Here is a 19,470-nt window from a genome sequence, read left to right as displayed (position 1 = left end):
AATTAATCTTTATTTTATGTGTTTTAATTGTGCTCATGCATCACGTTTAATTTCCAAAAATTTTGATATTTATTTTTCTAAATATAATAATATTTATTTGTACTTATTTATTACCAGCAAAATGTCTATTGGTGAATTACACACCGATGCATTTATCAAATCCTTGGTTTTTGAACCTGAAAATATGCAACACTGGTTTCGAGGCATGTTGACTATTTTTTCTTATAAGAAGATGATGTCAACTGTCTGTGAAAAACCTCCAATAGAACCACATCTGGCTACTAGCTATGAAGCAGAAGAAAAATATGCAAATTGGATGAAATCCGATCGGTTGGCACGTTATTGCATGCTTTCAACCATGCCTGACGAAACAAAGGAAAAATATACACACTATGACTCAGCACATGAGATGTGGCAAGCAATGACAGAAGAAGTCTATGCTAAGTGTCATCGTTTATATCAAACGAAAAAGGTGAATAAGATTCACACATATATTTTTCAACTTTGAATATTAGATTCAAATACTATGAATATCATATTCAAAATTTTGGATAGGAGATTCAAAAATATATGCCACTAAACTATTTTTCTTTTGTTTTCCTTTTGCAGAATCAGAATCCTGAAAAGGAGGAAGAGACTGATGAGGATTTGAATAGCAAGTAAAGAGCTTGAGAAGTTGGAGTGTAGTTTTTATTTAGTAATTTTATTGTTAGTTGAACAATTTAAATTTCTTTATTTTGTTTTAGAAATTTTAGATTTCTTTAAACAAAGAATACTACAAGTCTATAAATTTTGTTGTTAGTAATTTTGATTATTAATGTTTGGAAACTTATTTCTATTTTTGCATAACATTTATTTCTTTTATTAATAAAGTAGTTATTATTTAAAGAAATTATCTATTTACTTGTTATGCAAATGCTTTGGGATAAACAAAGTTTACATACTTATGAAATTTTTTTTTATAATTCTGAATTATTTAAAACAGCTAATCCTATATCTATTAAACTGATTCCAATAGTGAAACATATCTGTAGCACTTGAGATTGGGTCATATTGGTCTAGACAGAATAAATAGGCTTGTAAAGGATAGTCCTTTAAGAGAACCATTAATTGGATCTCTCCCTGTTTGTAAATCCTGTCTAGAAAACAAAATGACCAAGAGACCTTTCTTTGCTAAAGGTTCAAGAGCCACAGAACCACTTCAGTTAGTACACATGGATGTTAGCAATCCACTTAATGTACAAGCAAAAAGAGGCTATGAATATTTCGTCACTTTCATTAACGATTATTCGAGATATGGTTACCTATACTTAATGCAAATAAAATCTGAGACTTTTGGAAAGTTCAAAGAATTTCAAGCAGAGGCTAAAAAGCAAGTAGGTAAATCACTAAAAAGCACTTCGATCTGATCGAGGAAGAGAGTACTTGGACTGTGAATTCAAGAACCATCAACGTGAGCATGGCATTCAATTCCAACTCACTACACCTGAAACAACACAGTAAAATGATGTTTCAGAAAGTCGGAATAGAACGTTACTAGATATGGTTAGATGAATGATGAGTTTCTCATCATTACCACTGTCATTCAGGGGCTATACGATTCAATGTGTTCTAAACACATTGAATGATGTTCCACCTAAGTCTATCCAAAATACATCCATAGAATTATGGAATGGTTGTAAACTTAGTTTACATCATTTTAGAATTGGGGGTGTCGTGCATACGTGCTTAATAGGAAGACCAGGAAGTTGGAAATGCGCTCTGAAGTATGTATGTTTGTGGGATATTCCAAAGAGACTGGAGGTGGAACTTACTATAGTCCAAAAGAAAATAAAACATTTTTTGAAAAATGCAACTTTTTTTTAATATGACTATGTTAATAACCACAAACCTCGCAGTAAAGTTGTACTGGAGGAGATGGTCTCAAATGAAGTCGCAAAGTCACCAGCAACAATTAATGACAAAACAACCAAAGAAACCACATTTCCTGAAAAGGAAAAACCAGTGCAACGTCGTAGTGGGAGGATTGTGAGACAACTTATTCGCTACGAACATGAGGCACACGTTCTTGTATCAGATACTGAAAAGGACGATCCATTGACTTTTAAAGAAGAAATGGAAGACCCTGATGTTGATAAGTGGCAAGATGCCATGAATCAAGAAATGGAATCAATGTATTCCATTTCAGTCTGGGAACTTGTAGATCTTCCTGACAATGTTAATGCCATTGGATGCAAATGGATCTACAAGAAGAAAAAGGGTGCAGATGGAAAGGTAGAAACCTATAAAGCAAGGCTTGTAGCCAAAGGATACACACAAAGAGAGGGTGTGGACTATGAAGAAACATTTTATCCTGTGGCCATGCTTAAGTCCATTCGCATACTCTTATCCATAGCTGCCATCTATAATTATGAGATATGGCAAATGGACGTCAAGACAGCTTTTCTGAATGGCCACCTTGATGAAACCATTTATATGGAACAACCAGAAGGGTTTATAAAGAAGGATCAAGATCAAAAGGTATGCAAATTGTTGAAATCCATATATGGATTGAAACAAGCATCAAGATCTTGGAACTTAACATTTGATGAAACTATTAAAACATATGGTTTCGAACAAAATGTTGACGAAGCATGTGTTTATACATACATCAAAGGAAAAATTGTGGTTTTCTTAGTTCTTTACGTTGATGATATCCTACTCATTGGGAATGATGTAGAGATATTATCAAATGTAAAGAAATGGTTGGCTGAAAAATTTCAAATGAAAGATTTGGGAGAAGCGAGCTATGTTCTATGCATTAAAATTCTAAGAGATAGAAAGAACAAGCTCCTAGCACTTTCACAAGCAAATTATATTGATAAAGTGCTTGAAAGATTCTCTATGGAGAATTCCAAAAAGGGTCGATTGCCAACCAGACATGGAATTACTCTTTGCAAAGATCAGTGTCCGAAGACACCACAAGAGCAAGAGGATATGAGAAAGTATCCTTATGCATCAGCTGTAGGGAGCCTAATGTATGCAATGTTATGTACTAAACCTGACATATGTTATGCAATAGGGATTGTCAGTCATTATCAATCAAATCCAGGTTTGGAACACTGGATTGCGGTGAAACATATTCTCAAGTATCTCAGGAGAACGAGAGACTATATGCTAGTATATTCGGGTAGTGACCTCGAACCTACTGGATACACTGACTCAGATTTTCAATCTGACAAGGATAGTAGAAAGTCTACTTCTGGGTCAGTATTCACTCTTGGTGGTGGAGCAGTTTTCTGGAGAAGCATTAAGCAATCCAGTATAGCTGGTTCAACCATGGAAGCTGAATACATAGCAGCTTGTGAAGCAGCTAAGGAAGCAGTTTGGCTGAAAAAGTTCTACACAGATTTGGAAGTAATTCCAGAAGTGGAGAAACCACTTATTCTTTACTGTGACAACAGTGGAACAGTGGCCAATTCTAAAGAACCAAGAAGCCACAAGAGGGGAAAGCATATAGAGCGCAAATACCACTTAGTCAAAGAAATCGTACATAGAGGAGATGTGACCATTCTGAAAATCGCATCAGAACACAACCTGGCGGACCCGTTCACGAAGACGCATCCAGCAAAGCAATTCGAGGGTCATGTACGTAATATGGGATTGAGAGAAATGCCTCACTTGCTTTAAGTACAAGTGGGAGATTGTTAGGAGTGTGTCCTAAAAGCATGTAAAGACATTTTTTTTTCTGTGAATAAATAAATACGATGGTTTATTATTATTGTCATATTTAGATTGTTAAATTATTGTTTGAATAATTTTGTAAATATCAGGAAAAAAATTCCATATTCATTATTGAGGATGTGATCTTGTATTAGTACGAGAGAATTAAGATCACATGAATGAATAAAAATAGTTAACAACAACAAATTAAAGTTATGGAATTCTTTCATTGGAGTTGTAAGTACGGTTTACTGAGTATCATAATGATACAAATAATCTAGATTCTGATTATTGATGTGGAAAGACATATTGGTAAATGTGCTTTATGTAATATGATTATATATGACATGGACCGACATGAATTAAAGTCTTTATCAAAAAAACCATTTAATAATAAAGACTTGTAATTCATATCATAATTGATGATCATTTATAGATCAACCTAAATCCTAAGTGTTCATGAACTCCTGTTCATGTTTATTAAATCTTTTGATTCATTCGTTAAGGTCTCTTCAAAGAATGAGGCTAATGTTTAATATCATGGATGGCTGGGAACATGTATCAACAATACGGAATCTAATCTTTCCTAACGGATCGTATATTAGTTCCCTTAAGGGTTAATTCTGGAACTGAATGATTTTGAGCTCAAATCTATAATTAGATTATAGATTAATTATGCACTAGTGAATTGATGGTACTTAAGGAATAAGAAGTAAATTAGAAAGGTAAAATGGTAATTCTTCCATTCTAATTTATGAACTAATTAATTAGAGGGTTGAACTATTGTAAGATGGTTATATCAATTGACGACTTAAGAAAAAGATTTATGTAAACGTATATCTATAACATAAAGAGTGCAATTCTGAATTTATAGTGGAGTAATATCATAATTAATAAATTAACTATTATAATTAAAGAGTTTAATTATTTAGTTTCAATTTATTGGAGCTTAATGTTATAGGTCCATGGTCCCCGAAATGGCTCAAACAAACACTGACAAAGGTAAATACAAAAATGGGCAAAAAGGACTTATGTGATAAGTAAAATATTTTTCTATGTATCAAACATAATTATTAATTAATTATGTGTAATTAATTAATTAATTATTTGATTTAACAAAAATATAATTAATTTTGAATTAATTTATTTTTGGGATTTTTGGTATTTAAATAATAATAAAAAATTGGGAAAAATCACATGCCATCACAAGCATGTGGTACACGTGTGGCACTGTGCTACACGTATAAGAGAGTATACTCAGTCTCTTGATTCCACAATTTTAGTTATTTAAATATTAAATAAATAATGAGATATTTTAATATGATTAAAATATTATTATTTAAACAAAAATCTGATAACTGATCAGTTATTTTGAATTTGTTTAAAATAACAAATATTTTAATATATAGGATATATTAAATATAGGATATCAGTTTTTTCGAGAACGTAACTTTTCAGGGATAGAAAAATATCTAGAAATCTCTCTCAGAGAAAGAGAACAGTGACATAAACAAAAGTCATTGTTCTTCACAAAACCTAGGTCCAAACTTTATCAGATCTCATGTGTTGAGAACATCTGATAAATAGTTTTTTGCCTATTGTTTGTATAGCGAGCCCACACTCGTTCTTTGTGTGCTGAGAACATTTTGGAAGATCTTGGTGTGAGATCTCAAGGATTTAGCCATACAAAAAGATAGCAGCAAGGAAGGACCTGAGGTAATTTTTCTATTCTTGTCATTGATTCAATATATATATATATATATGTATGTGAAGAAGTAGATCTAGAAATCTTATGGGATTAAACTAACAATTTGATTGTTGTTCCACTGCGTATAATCTCTGATTTGATCAATAAAAACCAACACGGGAATGGTGAAGGCTGAGAACGGCAAGAGGGCCGGGAGCAGCGTTTAGCACGCGGAGTGCGAGTTGCCAGGGTAAGACCCTAAAGGATACCTGGGATATCCTTACGGTGTAGACTGTGAACCCAGGGCCTGGTAAAGCGCCCGGGACGGCATGGCCGTACGTGTTTAGCCTGTTGACATATTTGTTATATGCTGAGTAATTGATATGCATATGTTATCTATTTGTGTGGAGTTTTCTTGCTGGACTTCGGCTCATGGGTGCTCTGTGGTGCAGGTAAGGGTAAGGGGAAAGTCAACCAACCATGAGTATGGAGAGCATGAGGCGATGCGTACATGTCTAGTCTGCCTGGCTGCCACGGCCAGGGGTATTTTTGGGAGATGCTTTGTACTGAATCCTATTTTGTCATTTAGTCGACTTAAAACATATTTTGAGTTGTAAATATTTATAAACAGTATTTTCGGGATCCCTAATGTAAAGCACTTATAATTTTCAATGAATGTTTACATTTTCAAATTATGTGATTTTAATACAGTTAGTTACACTTTTGAGTTAAATGCTTGGTTAGCTAGTTAAGTGCACATTTTAAACTCACTTAGTAACAACTCTAAGGTAGTAGGGCGTTACAGTATCTATTCAAGAGAACGCTAGTTTGCCGCATCCGCTTACAATGAAAGGTTATATATTGGTTGGACAAGCAGTCGGTTACGATGTTGGATGGCTGCAACATTGGGTCCTTACTAATGAACAAATGAAAAGTCACTTGCGCCCTCTACTCAACAACCAAGACAATCAAAGAAAAGAATAAAGGCATTAACACAGGAGCCTACAAAAGTGCCTATGACAAGAATGTTGAAGTGTTTGGTGAATTTATTGATAAATGGAAAGTTGACCGCGTGGTAGAAATTCCAATTGTAGAAAGGGAATTTGGACTCCAAACTATCGCTCTGTTAGGGAAAGATGATATCCTCCATTTTTGCAATTATGAGATGATCGGACAGACTAAGCTAGCATTATATATGAGGTACAATGGTGTTTATAATCTTTTAGTTTATTTAGTGTAACTTCAAATTTAATAGTTTATTGACTTTTTTAATTATATGTAGTTTGCTCGATGATTTAGTGCAAACGAAGGGGTTGAACCACATGTACACTTTCATGCATCCCGCTTTAGTGTCCACTAATGCAGGAACCAATGAAACATGTGCTAAAAATCTCTTCGATCGGTTTCTACAGATGGAGCAAGAGACACACTTTTGAATTTGTCCTTGGAACAACAAGTAAGTCAACTTAATTTGATATTCATATATTTTTTTTATTGATAAATATCTTACACAAGTTATTTTTATTGTAGCTATCATTGGATGTTGGTATTAATTCAGTCACACAGTCCTTCGATAGCTTTTTTGGATCCTGTAAACTCACATTTTCGTCCGAAAATCAAGGAGATAATTATCATGTAAGTTATACATATTACTTAATTGATTTATGATTTCATTTCAAACTCATATCTGGGTAAATATTAATATTTTGTGCAGGGCATTAGATCAATATGATACACACCGAAGGCAAAAAGAGTCCATCAATCTAAAAGTTTGTGTTCCTAAGGTAAGTAAATTATATTACTTATCGTATTAACGTTTTTGACATATTTTTTATTATAATAACTTGCTAAATATAATACTTAAATTTGGATATCTATGTTGTAATAGTGTCGAAACCAAACTGGGCCAACCGAGTGTGGCTTTTACATTATGAAGTTTGCAAGAGAGTTGATTTCACAGCCTAGACCAAAGACCTACTTGAAAAATGAGGCATTGTTTTACCTTTTAATTTTAATTTAAACTATTGTCCATGATTTTATTTGGATGATTTCTAACTTATTATTTTAAATATTTTCTAATTAGTTTACGAATACGACACCATATTCGGCTCACGAAATCAACGAGATACGGGATGAGTAGATTGAATCAATTATGATGTATCTCAGTTAGCAAATGAGCAAGTTGGTGAGGAAATTTTAGTTTAAGTAGGTTTAATACTTAGAAATTTAGAACACAAGAGTACCTATATACATAGATTAACTTTGAAATCTGAATTACTTTTGTAGATTTGATCACAAATGTTAACTTTAGATAATGTTTAAAAAAAATTAATGTTGTGTTTTGTTTATGCTGCTATTTTTCTATTTCTATTGCTGTTTTTTTTTATCAAAATGGGTCAGAGAAATTGGTATAAATATTTGCAATTTCCCTGGTTAATACTTTATGTGACAGTTCTCAACTAACGCAAAAACAACGCGTTTTTGACATTTGTGGCAGTACCCCACTGACACAAATGTCAGCCTGGTTTGCGTCATGGGATTCCACGTCACATATAAAACTAACGCAAAAACTCAATTGTGACAGTTAGAAACTGACGCAAATGACATTTTTTGTTGTAGTGTTTGTCTGACAAAAATTCTGAAAACAATTATGAAATCTTACTGACTTGTCTATTGCGTTTCTAGTGTATGTATATCATTTTTATTATTCTATATCATATATATATATTATTCTATTACCTTATTATTCCTAATAATAATAGTAATAAAATAATAATATCATAATGATGATTGGAATTGATTTAGGTGAATATCTAACTTACTAAATTTGAAAAAATCTATTTTTAAATTATTAATTAATTAAATAAATAAAATAAAAATAACACTAATACAATATCAGTGTACTGCTACACGCATGGCACAGTTCCTAGATTGTGTCATGCGTGATCTGCTATATTCCCTTTTCAGGGATATTTCATTTTTCTTTTATTTATTTATTTGACTAAAATTAATCCTTCTACGAAATAAGGTATTATCTTTTTAAGGAAAAGATGACAACCATATTTCAAAATTTAAACTGTGAAATAAAGAAAGGAATATTTAAGGAAAATTGTAAGCTTGAAAATTAGTGGTATAATAAATACGATCTATATAATAATACATTCCACTATTGTAGGCTAATAATGTTATAAGCTTAAAAATTGGTGGTATAATAATTACGATCTATATAATAATACATTCAACTATTGTAGGCTAATAATGTTATAAGCTTGAAAATTAGTGATAAGTCTAATAATATATCGTAGGATTATTGTAAAATACAAATAATGGCAACTATTGTAGACTAATAATGTTATAAGCTTGAAAATTGGTGACAACTAATAATCAGTAATATTTGTGACTGTTTGATTTCTATTTTTGAAAATGTCACTTTTAATACTTTCTAATAAAGTTATTTGACCAGATATAAACTTATAGCTAATATTATATTCCTCGTTTAATAACTGGATATGATGTTCGTTAAGAGCGTTTACTATGTTATGTGATAAATTATTAAATTGATTATCTAGACTTTCTTTTAGTTTATTTATTAATAGATCTATATTGTTACTATCTATACTGAGTTGACATAGTTTATTGGTATAATTTTCTATGTTTCTAGGTACGTTCATATATTCCTGATATTTTTAGTAAATAAGAATTTCTGATATATAGTTTATAATTGATATAAAAATAGTTGTTTTTATAGATATGAAAAAGACTTGGGTTTTGAGAATAAAATTTATATTCATATGATAGTAAAGTGTGGATATAATATTTTTACTGAAACTGCAATTCTTCTAAATAATCTTCTTATCGTGTAAATTTATTATTTTCTCGTATAAAAGGTGACGTATCTATGCATATTCATATCTAGGGTAAACTTCAACACAACTTTTAACAAACCTATCAATGGCATAAACAAGTTTAAAGAAGCAATGCCTAGTTCCTATTATATGCAATAACCAATGTTTTTATCCTTTTGAAATAATTTAAATACCAGATCGAAGATCTTTGAGAAAGCTTGGAATTTCTAAAAAAGATTCACTATCACCTTCTACTATCGCAAGGTGTTTTAGCAACTCATTTTATTAATAAACTTATAAAATATTATACAAGAAAAGAGAAAGCTAAGTTTGATGGATTTCAAGACTTAGAGGTTTCTCTGAGTTTAGAGAATAAGATTTAATAAAGAAGTGAGTCTACAAGCCAGAATCCTTAGCATATTTATACAGAAATAAAAACTTATCATCTATTATTTTATTAAAGTGAGGATAAGGTTCAGCACTTATAATATTTTGTTTTTTCTAAAATGATAAGATGTGTAGCACATGGGCGGCTACCTTTGGTCTTTGTGAAAAGAGCATCTTATCTTTAAATCAGACTTTAAATCGTAATGTTTCCCATATTTCCCATAGTAGGGTCCTCAAGTTCAAGTCGGTCGATGGAGTCTTCTGCATCATATGTCCCATCATATTGACTATTCCACTCCTCTATTTTCTCGTCGACAGCTTTATTGATAAGAAATTGTATGTCTTTAGTAGACATGGTTACTTGATTGGCGATAGGTGGAGTGTTCTATTGTTGAAGCTGATGTCGAAATGCATCCACTTGAAGCTTAAGACTGATAATTTGATCCCAGCAGGCCTCATTTTCTTCTTTTAATTTTTTGTTTACCAAATCTTTTTCTATTATTGTTTTATTATAATAAATACAATGGGGGCAATTTAATTTAGTTACTTTTTCTTTCCCCTTATCTTTTGTCTCATCATAATTATTGAAACTCCAATACATAATAACAGTTTTAGTAGCTTCTTCATACTTTGCTTGCCCTTTCCAAATGGCGTTATTAAATTTATTTACTGTTTTAGCTACTGATTACCATAACTTATATAATCCTGGTTTTTTCCCTCGAAATACTAAATAATAATCAAAATTTTACTTACTTTGGAAGTATTCTATTATGCATTTTAATACTGCCTGGAAATATCTAGGGTTATTAAATAGATAAGTGTAATGAATATTATCTAATAAACATTGTTGTTCTTTACTAATGGCCTTGTGAGGGATATTCTTGGCTTCACTATTACCATAACAATGTAATACTAATTCTCTGAAGGATATTGCCTCACCTTTCTCCATTGGCTGACTATATATTATTTGGTCTACTACTTGTCTGTTTGCCATTTGGGCTAGGGGATGTATTCCAAGCCTATACATTCTTGGACGAAATGGATGTCGGTCCATTTGTATTATAAATTAATCGAGATAATACATCAACATAATAATTATCTTTTCCTTTAATATGTTCAATAATAGGATTACATCCTTTAATAATAAAATTATTAAGGAACTTTGTCCATCTATTATTAGTCATTAATTTTTTATTATTTTGCCTCATATTTTCACATAAGCTTACTATTGCTTGGCAATTTGTTCTAATAGTAAATTATTTTCTATTAATTAAATAAAGATTAAATGCATCTAAGGAATATTCGATTGCCATTATTTTGGCATCAATACTAGTAATACTTTTTTCTTTATACTGTCCTGAAGCATATCTTGATATTTCTTCAATGTCTTTGTTAAAATATTTATTAGGCTTTTTCTTTAATACTGCTCCTCATCCCTTATCACATCCATCTGTTTCTATTATTAAATAGTCAATTATTAATGGAAGGGATAATTTTAGTTAGTTATTAATGGAAAGGATAATTTGTAAGTTTTTTACTACTTTTTTTATTTTCTTTACTAGTTTAATATCTTCATTATTGAAGTATCTTTGACCATTAAGTTTGATCTTCATTATAGGCCAAATAATTTTGATAAATTCTTAATATCTGAACAGACATAATTTAATAATCCAATAAATTATCTTCAGACTTTTCAGAAAAATCTAACATCTTTTTACTAATATGATCTTGTAATATTATTTTCTCTTTTCCTATTTCGGATCCTAGAAACTTTATATATTTTTTTTCTAATTCCATTTTCTTTTTGCTAATAATTAAACCATACTATTCAAACTTTTTAAAATGGTACTCATGTACCTTATAATCTTTATTAAATACTAGAATATCATCAATATATACTAAACATAGCAAAAAATAACTTTCAGTCCACTGCTAGGCAGTAATGCACAAAAGACATATCAAAAGCGAGCACCTTTGGTTTGAATACTTGACATGATTTTTTTGGAAATGGGTTAAAACTTAAAAAGTATATAAATTACTAGTGAAGGTAAAATATGCAATATAGCTTACTTGTGGAATACTGGGATGAAAACCAATTGGAATCAAATGATCAGGATTACTATAAAGTGGCCACCCTCATGTGAGAAAATACAGCCGAAAGTATTGTGATAAAGAATACTTGATTTAGTACCATTGCAGAAGACATGATTAAGAAACTTTAGCATAAAATATAAACCAAAACAAAACCAAGCTTAAGAAGGGCACCATCATTACAGGCCAAAAAAGGCACAAGACAAAATTAATCTTCCTATCTTTTATCTTGGAAAGATGAAAAAGAGAGCATGGATGTGATATCTACTTAAAACTTGTTTGGTAAGTTGGAAGGTGTACGCCCTGGTTTTCCCACGAGCTGATTAGTGAGCTGAGATACGGCCTAATCATAATTACCACGTGGACATCCCCAAGACCGGAGCTGCCGCCATAAGATCCTACCTCTTTAGCTCGAGGTAACCTAAGGGTCCGCCAAAATTACCTAAGGACTGAGCCCAGACTCAGAAGGTCGCAGGTCGTGTGAAGCATCCAGCTCGTGATGCGAGCTTGAGTTGGAGGCTATGACCCTTTATAAAGTCAATCACGCAAGGTAAACGTGCATATATCATACATCACGTGTCTGATATACCCCTGACTTCTCGGACACGCAGCAGGAACGTGCGTATTCAGGCACCCACGATTGGGTTGGGCCGTGCGGCCCATTATTTCCTTACCTATTGATTTGACCACACTTATGTGTCAGGTTTAAGAATTAATCATGAATGCCACAGAGTTGATACGATAGGTAAGAAGGTCACGAGATGACATTCTTACCAACTCCCAGGTGCCTTCTCCTATAAATATGGAGACATTGGGAGTTAATAGAGGTTGGATTCTCTCTTGTAAGAAATACCCTGTAATCAAATATCCAATATATAGCAATAATACAGACTAGTGGAGTAGAAAGATTTTAACCTTTGAACCACTTAAAAAACGTGTCTTGAGTCACATTTTCATTTCTAAGATCATATATCTGTTTTGGTTCAACCTAAGCACTAATCTCTTTCTCTTCTCTTCTTAATTACCTGTTGGCGAAGAACCGCGTCAACAGAAGGAAAGAAAAAGCTATTAAAAAATTATTAGTATATTTACAATATTATCCATATTACTTTTATTTTTATTATTTATTTTTAAGGACAAAAAGAGAAATACATGCCAAATTTATATTACACTTTTCAATCCCTCCTAGTAAGGAAACCCTCCTATTAAGGAAAAGGGATAGTTTTTGGTGGGCCATAGTAGAATGTAAAGTTCATGTTTTATATTGCTACCAGCTCCTAGTTCCAGAGTAGGCATAGCAAAATGGGGCGGTGACGCGGGGCGGGGCCCCGACCTGATGGGGCATCTTTGCCCCGGTAAAAACGAAGCGGAATTGGAGGCGGGGTAGCCCCGCCCTGCCTCGATTTTTTTTTTTCTATACTCAAACACAATTCTCTCATGCTACTTATATACATAGTACGTAAAATTGACATTTTATATGTAGTTTAGAATATTTTTAATTCTATATAGACTAGAAATAATTATAAATATTGAAAAATATGTTTTATATAATTCATCCTTATTTTTGTATTTATTTTGTAAAATAAAAAAATATATATAATATTTAATGGTGTAGTTGATACCAAGTGTAAAATATAAATATTACAATAAAAAATAATATTTAAGCTTAGGAAAAATTCTAAAATTATAATTTAATATTTCTAAAAAAAAAGTTAAATGAGGCAAATGGGGTGGGGCAGACCCGCCCCGATTAAGCCGGGGTGGGGCAAAATGTTTGTGGGGTGGGGCGGGGCAGACCTGCCCCATTTACATGCCTATTCCAGAGGTTGTGACAGTACAGGAGACATTATACTGTTGTCCACCAAGACAAGAGCATCATGAGCATGAGCATGAGCCATCTTAGCAATTTCCTGAAGATGCACCAAATAAATAAAGAAAAATATTTGCACATTTCTGGCAACAAATAATTGATAACTACTTAATTCTTTAATCGATTCTATCAAAAACAAGTTTAATATCTAAGAAAATATCAAGACAGCCAGGAAAGATCGTTCTCTACCTGGGTTACAATAGATATCCAAGTAATTCATCAGCCTTTTGAGAAAGGATAAACCCACACACAGCATATAATTCAAAGAGTACAAGTGTCATATTTGGGCATTAATTTAAGTTTATCTTCTCTGTTTCTTTTAAGCATTTACCAGAAGTAACATTAAAAAAGAGAGAATAAAAAGGAATGAGAAAATATAATAGCCAGATATCTTACACTAATATTAGAAACCATTTGTCGAGGATTTGTGGGACTTTCCAGCCAGACAAGCTTTGTCCAGGGACCAATTGCAGATGCTATTTCATTTAAATTAGTTGTATCTACTCGTCTACACATTATAAGCATGATACTTTCAGAATTTACTCTGAGGCTTGAGCTGCATAATATATTTGAAAAGTAAGCTGCACTTACTTCACCACGACCCCTGTCTTTGGAATTACTTTTGACAGCAACCTATCAGAACCACCATAAATGTCATCTCCAGCAACAATCTCTTCACCTAAAATCACATTATTATATCTTAAGAAAAAAAATTTAAATAAGACAGCAGCTACAAATTCCACCAAGGGCCATAAAGGCATAAACGGTAACCTAGTCATTAGAAAATATCCACAAGCCAAGAAATACCTCTTCATGGTAAATTTATTTTATAAACCGAAGGACCCAAATCCATCTCATATGTTAGACAAGAATATATCCACTGTGCTACATTAATTCATTAAAAATATAACCAATTCATTGGAATATCCACATTGATGCATGCTGCATTTATTATTTTAGGAATTTTAAAAGAAATGGATGAGAAATTTCCCCAAAAATAGAGGCCCAGTTTCTGGGATCAAACCCATAAAAATCAAAAGTTTCGATAGCTTTACCTGTTATAAATTTGACCACAGAATTCCCAACTTGAATGGTTCCCAAAAGAAGGCTTTTAGCATAGAAGCAATGAAAGATACACAAAATTCAATATTAACTTGTCTTTTTCCCTACAATTTCTCAGCAACTACTAAAACAAATTACAGAGACTCTTCAAGCTGATTCTTCTCCTCTCTCTTCTTCAACTCGCGCTCGTACTTTCTCAGTCTATCATTCATCTTCTCCTTGTAGCTCTTCTCAACCCGATCCATAACATAGAAGCCAAGAGCGCCACCAAAAATAGTGCCGGCAATGATTCGAACATAGCCCCAATTTTGAGATCGAACTACCATTTTTGGTTCTGTGCGGCGTTATTCGTTAGATGGTCTCAATGACAAACTTCGATCAGCAGCCCTTTTATTTATTTATTTATCTTTTTTATATATAATCAAAAAATAAAAAAACTTAAAAATACGAAAGCATACTAAATAAATTAAGAATTTCTAATAGGAAACATATTGTTCCATATTTGGTGGTAATTAAAAAAGAGGTTTTTTTTCATAAATACTCGTTTTTTATATGATTTTTTTACATTATTACCATCTTTAATTTTTGTTTTACATTTTTATTAACTTAAGTTATCAAAAAATTCGATTTTAATTTTTCAAAATTACAAAAATACGATTTACTCTAACAAAACATATCGTCAAAAAAACAACAAGAAAGCAACACGACAACAATCTCACAATAACACAGTGCAACTCATTGTAGTTACAAAACAAAAAAACAACATAAAAAAACTCATTCTTACATTTTTAAAAAGCAACATACTACAATACAATATCAAAAAAACATCTTAAATGCAACATGACAACAATACAGTATTGAAAAAAAAAATTATACATAAATTCATTGCATTAAATCAAAATAAACTAAAAAATAACCTCAAAACAATTTTCCTTGTATTTTTAAATATGTTAGAAATAAACTCAAAATATATCTCAAAATAACTAAACATATATACCCAAAATAAACTAAAAAAAACAACTTGAGATCAACTCATCAATAAATTGTCAAAAAACACAACGAAAAGTTAATCAGATATCAACCAACTACATCAACTCAAAACAAACTAAACAATAACAAAACAACCTTAAAAAGAAATTGCTATTCCATTTGAATGTGTCAAAAATAAACTAAAATATATATTAAAATAACTAAACTTTTATCCAAAATAAATTGGAAATTAACCTGGAAAATTGTATCAAAAACAAAAGAAACTCAAACTAGCTCAGCCTATAAATTTGCATTATTATATCTTATTGTGTATTTTTGTTTAGGGTGCCTTAAATATTCAGATGGTATAGTCGAACTAGTACCCTTGGACTTGTCTATATTGTTAATGGCAAAATAAATAAATAACAATAAAATAATAACCAGGATAAACAACTAATTTTGTTTCATAAATGCTCGACACATTTTGTCTTTATTCAATGGCTACATATAAAGGAAGTATATAACAATACCCACCCAATTAGCCACGTGAAGCAAGGTAAATGCAACAACTAAGCTAAGCTACTACTTGAATTATTCCCTTACGACTATATTAGAATTAATGAAATAAACTTGACACATAACACCACTCTTTCCTCAAAGATAGACAGGTCCTATTAGTTCCAACCATTTACAAGGATCAAGACAAAATTATTGAAATAATACGTTTGAATTCCACCAATCAAGGCATATGCACTGCTATCTAGCTATTTATCAACAAAAGTTATTATCTTCATCATCTAACCAGAGCAACATAGGAAGAAAGACTCATTCTCGTAGCTCTCAAGCTTCGACATGAGCAAGACTAACAATAGACTTCAACAAATGCTTCGGCAAGCTTAGGCAACTCCCCAGCCATCCAACTAAGGTATCGTTGCCATCTTTGCTGCAATTCTAGTCGACTTCGTCGACGTACACCGATGGCTCACGACTGGATCCTTTGATACTGAATCTCTACCCAGTCACCATTTTTGGCTACCGATTTAATCCATTTAATGGTTTAGAACTCACTGATGAGTTCGACTAGTCGTTGACGAAGCCTAGTAAGTTGTCGACGGTGACAGAAGAATCATCTGCAATGTTTTCGACCAACTCTCGAGGTGTTGGTGCTGGTGCTGGTGTTGGTGTCAGTGCCTATGTTTTGAGTTTCTCTCTGCCCAGCACGGAAGAAACAGAGGACACCGAAATGCTCCATGCCTCCTTTAGCCACCGAAAAGTTTCTCTCTGGTGTCGTGCCTGTGTTTTGATTAAAATTTTCAATTAAATAATCTTATATATTAATTCTATTATTACTCCACTAAAAATATGGTATTACACGCTTTGTGTTGTTCATTAATATAATCACTTTATGTAGGTTTGTCCTCCAATTGATTGGTTCGTTAAATAGAGTTGGTCAAAATTACTGTTTTACCATTCTAATTACATTTTGTTTCTTAATACCATTAAGAAACAAAAGGTAATTAGTTCACCAGTGAATAGTTAATTTATAATCATATTATAAATTTGAACTCAATAACTATTCAGTTCCAGAATTAACCCTTAAGAGAATCAATATTCGATCCGTTAGGAAAACTTGAATTCCATTCCTGTAAGATCATGTTCCCAGCCATTAATATTATTGAATCTCTGAAACAAAAGTCACTAGCCTCATTATACTAAGATACCTTAACGAGTAAATAAAAAAAACCCAATAAACATGAACAGGAGTTCATGACTACTCAGGATTCAGACTGATCTACATATGATCATCATTTTTATATGAATTAAATCTTTATGGCAAAAAGTATGTTTATAAAGAAATTAATTCACATCGGTCTAGTCATATATAATCTAATTATATAAAGTAAATTTACTAAGATGTTTATCCACATCAGCAATCTATCTCTAGATCGCATGCATTAACAAAAATGCTTAGTAAAACATACTAGCAACCATTGATTAAATATTCCATACTTTAATATGTTGATAACAATTTTATTCATTATCTATGATCTTAATACTCTCGTACTCATACAAGATCATACTCTCATTAATAAATATGAATTTTTTTTATATTTATAATTATTCAACAATAATTCAAACATTCAATTATAAAGAAATTATACTTTTATTTCATTCCAACACAAAAATTGTCTTATTACATGTTGTTAGGTCACCAACCCTAACAGTCTTAACATACTTAACATAGCATATGCATTCATAATATATCACACATTCAGAGCATTTCATAACCGTAGTAGGGACATAAAAGCATACATTCATATCATACAAAGCATAAGAAAATTCCACATATCCTAAGTTACTCTTGGTACAAAATTTCCTTACCTCGAGTCCTTAGCTTACTTTTTAGTTTATGATTGGGATCGCTCCTAAGTCCTATACATCCACTTGGACACATAACTTAGCTTAAAATCATATTATGACTCATAAGAAAAGAATTTAAAGGACAGCTTAATCCCCAAATCCTATTCTCATCACTTGGCCCAAACCCGAGCCCCAAGGTAAAGTGACCAAAATACTCCTCTCAGTAATGTTGAGATTTGTTAAATATAATGGTTAAGTTGTTTATGTAACGACCCAACTTATTCTAGACTTTGGACCATTAATAACTAATATATACATACACTAATCTTAAGAAAACATACATATGAAATAACTATAACTTTATTATAAACTGTAAAGAAAATGTTAAATATATGAAAATTCATTTAGGATATGGGATCCCATTGTTTTGAAAATATTAAAGAAAACATAACTTTAAATCTTAAAATTCGTTACAAAACAAAGTGCAGAAAATACATATAAAGCATAGTTTTAAATGACTAGAAAACAACTCCATCCTCGAATTGTTCATGCAGTCCACCAATTCCATTCTCTCTCAATACACATTCACAAGCTGCCAAGAACCTTCCCGCCACCATAACTATTTTCCTGCACATATAAAACATAAAGGAATGAGCCTAATGCCCAACAAGTAAAATCTACTACAAGCATGAACATAATCATACACATAAACTATGAACATATACCATATACTATAACACATATATCATAATTCTAACCCATGTACATGGTAATTATTCGGGTTTTCTAACTACGCAACTATAAGCCTCAAACTACAATGAGGTTTGCTAGTTAAGCAACTATAAGCCCCAAAATCATAAAAGTGTTGGGGTTTGCTATATAGCAACTATAAGCCCCAAAACATAAACGTGATAGGGTTTGCTATATAACAACTGTACGCCCTGTTTTTCCCATGGGCTGATTAGCGAGCCGAGCTGCGGCCTAATCATAGTTATCTCGTGGATGTCACCGCAGACCGGAGCTTCTGTCATTAGGTCGTACCTACCTAGCTCGAGGAAACCCCAAGGGCTCGCCTTCATTGCCCAAGACTGGGGCAGGGATTCTGAAGGTCGAAGGTCGAGTCAAGTATGCAGCTCGTGGTGCGAGCTGGATATGGAGGCTATGACCCTTTGTGAAGTCAACACACGCAAGGTAAACGTGCATATATCAGACATCACGTGTCTGATATCCCCCTGACTTCTCGGACACGCAGCAGGAACGTGCGTATTCAGACACCCACGACTGGGTTGGGCCGTGCGGCCCATTATCTCCTTACCTATCGATTTGACCACACTAATGTGTCAGGTTTAGGAATTAATCATGAATGTCACAGAGTTGATGTGATAGATAAGAGGGTCACGGGATGACCATCTTACCAACTCCCAGGTGCCTTCTCCTATAAATATGGAGACCCTGGGACTTAATAAGGGTTGGATTCTCTATTGTAAAAAAAAGCC

The 19,470-nt window shown here is 32.3% G+C and overlaps 1 protein-coding gene across 1 annotated transcript; it reads right to left on the bottom strand.

Moving 5' to 3' along the window:
* Positions 1-14,609: 14,609 nt before the first annotated feature.
* Positions 14,610-15,054, bottom strand: LOC133823345 (uncharacterized). The gene has a single exon (XM_062256028.1). The coding sequence runs from the start codon at positions 14,968-14,970 to the stop codon at positions 14,779-14,781; it is 192 nt and encodes a 63-aa protein (XP_062112012.1). The 5' UTR covers positions 14,971-15,054; the 3' UTR covers positions 14,610-14,778.
* Positions 15,055-19,470: the final 4,416 nt, after the last annotated feature.

The sequence above is a fragment of the Humulus lupulus genome, chromosome 3 (assembly GCF_963169125.1).
Source record: "Humulus lupulus chromosome 3, drHumLupu1.1, whole genome shotgun sequence".
NCBI classification, from domain to species: Eukaryota; Viridiplantae; Streptophyta; class Magnoliopsida; order Rosales; family Cannabaceae; genus Humulus; species Humulus lupulus.
Note: the sequence above shows the minus strand (reverse complement) of the source record. Positions and strands in the feature narration are given on the sequence as shown.

What these genes read in the sequence shown, in the direction of transcription:
- LOC133823345 (XM_062256028.1), bottom strand. Translation starts at nt 14,970, where the DNA reads ATGGTAGTTCGATCTCAAAATTGGGGCTATGTTCGAATCATTGCCGGC.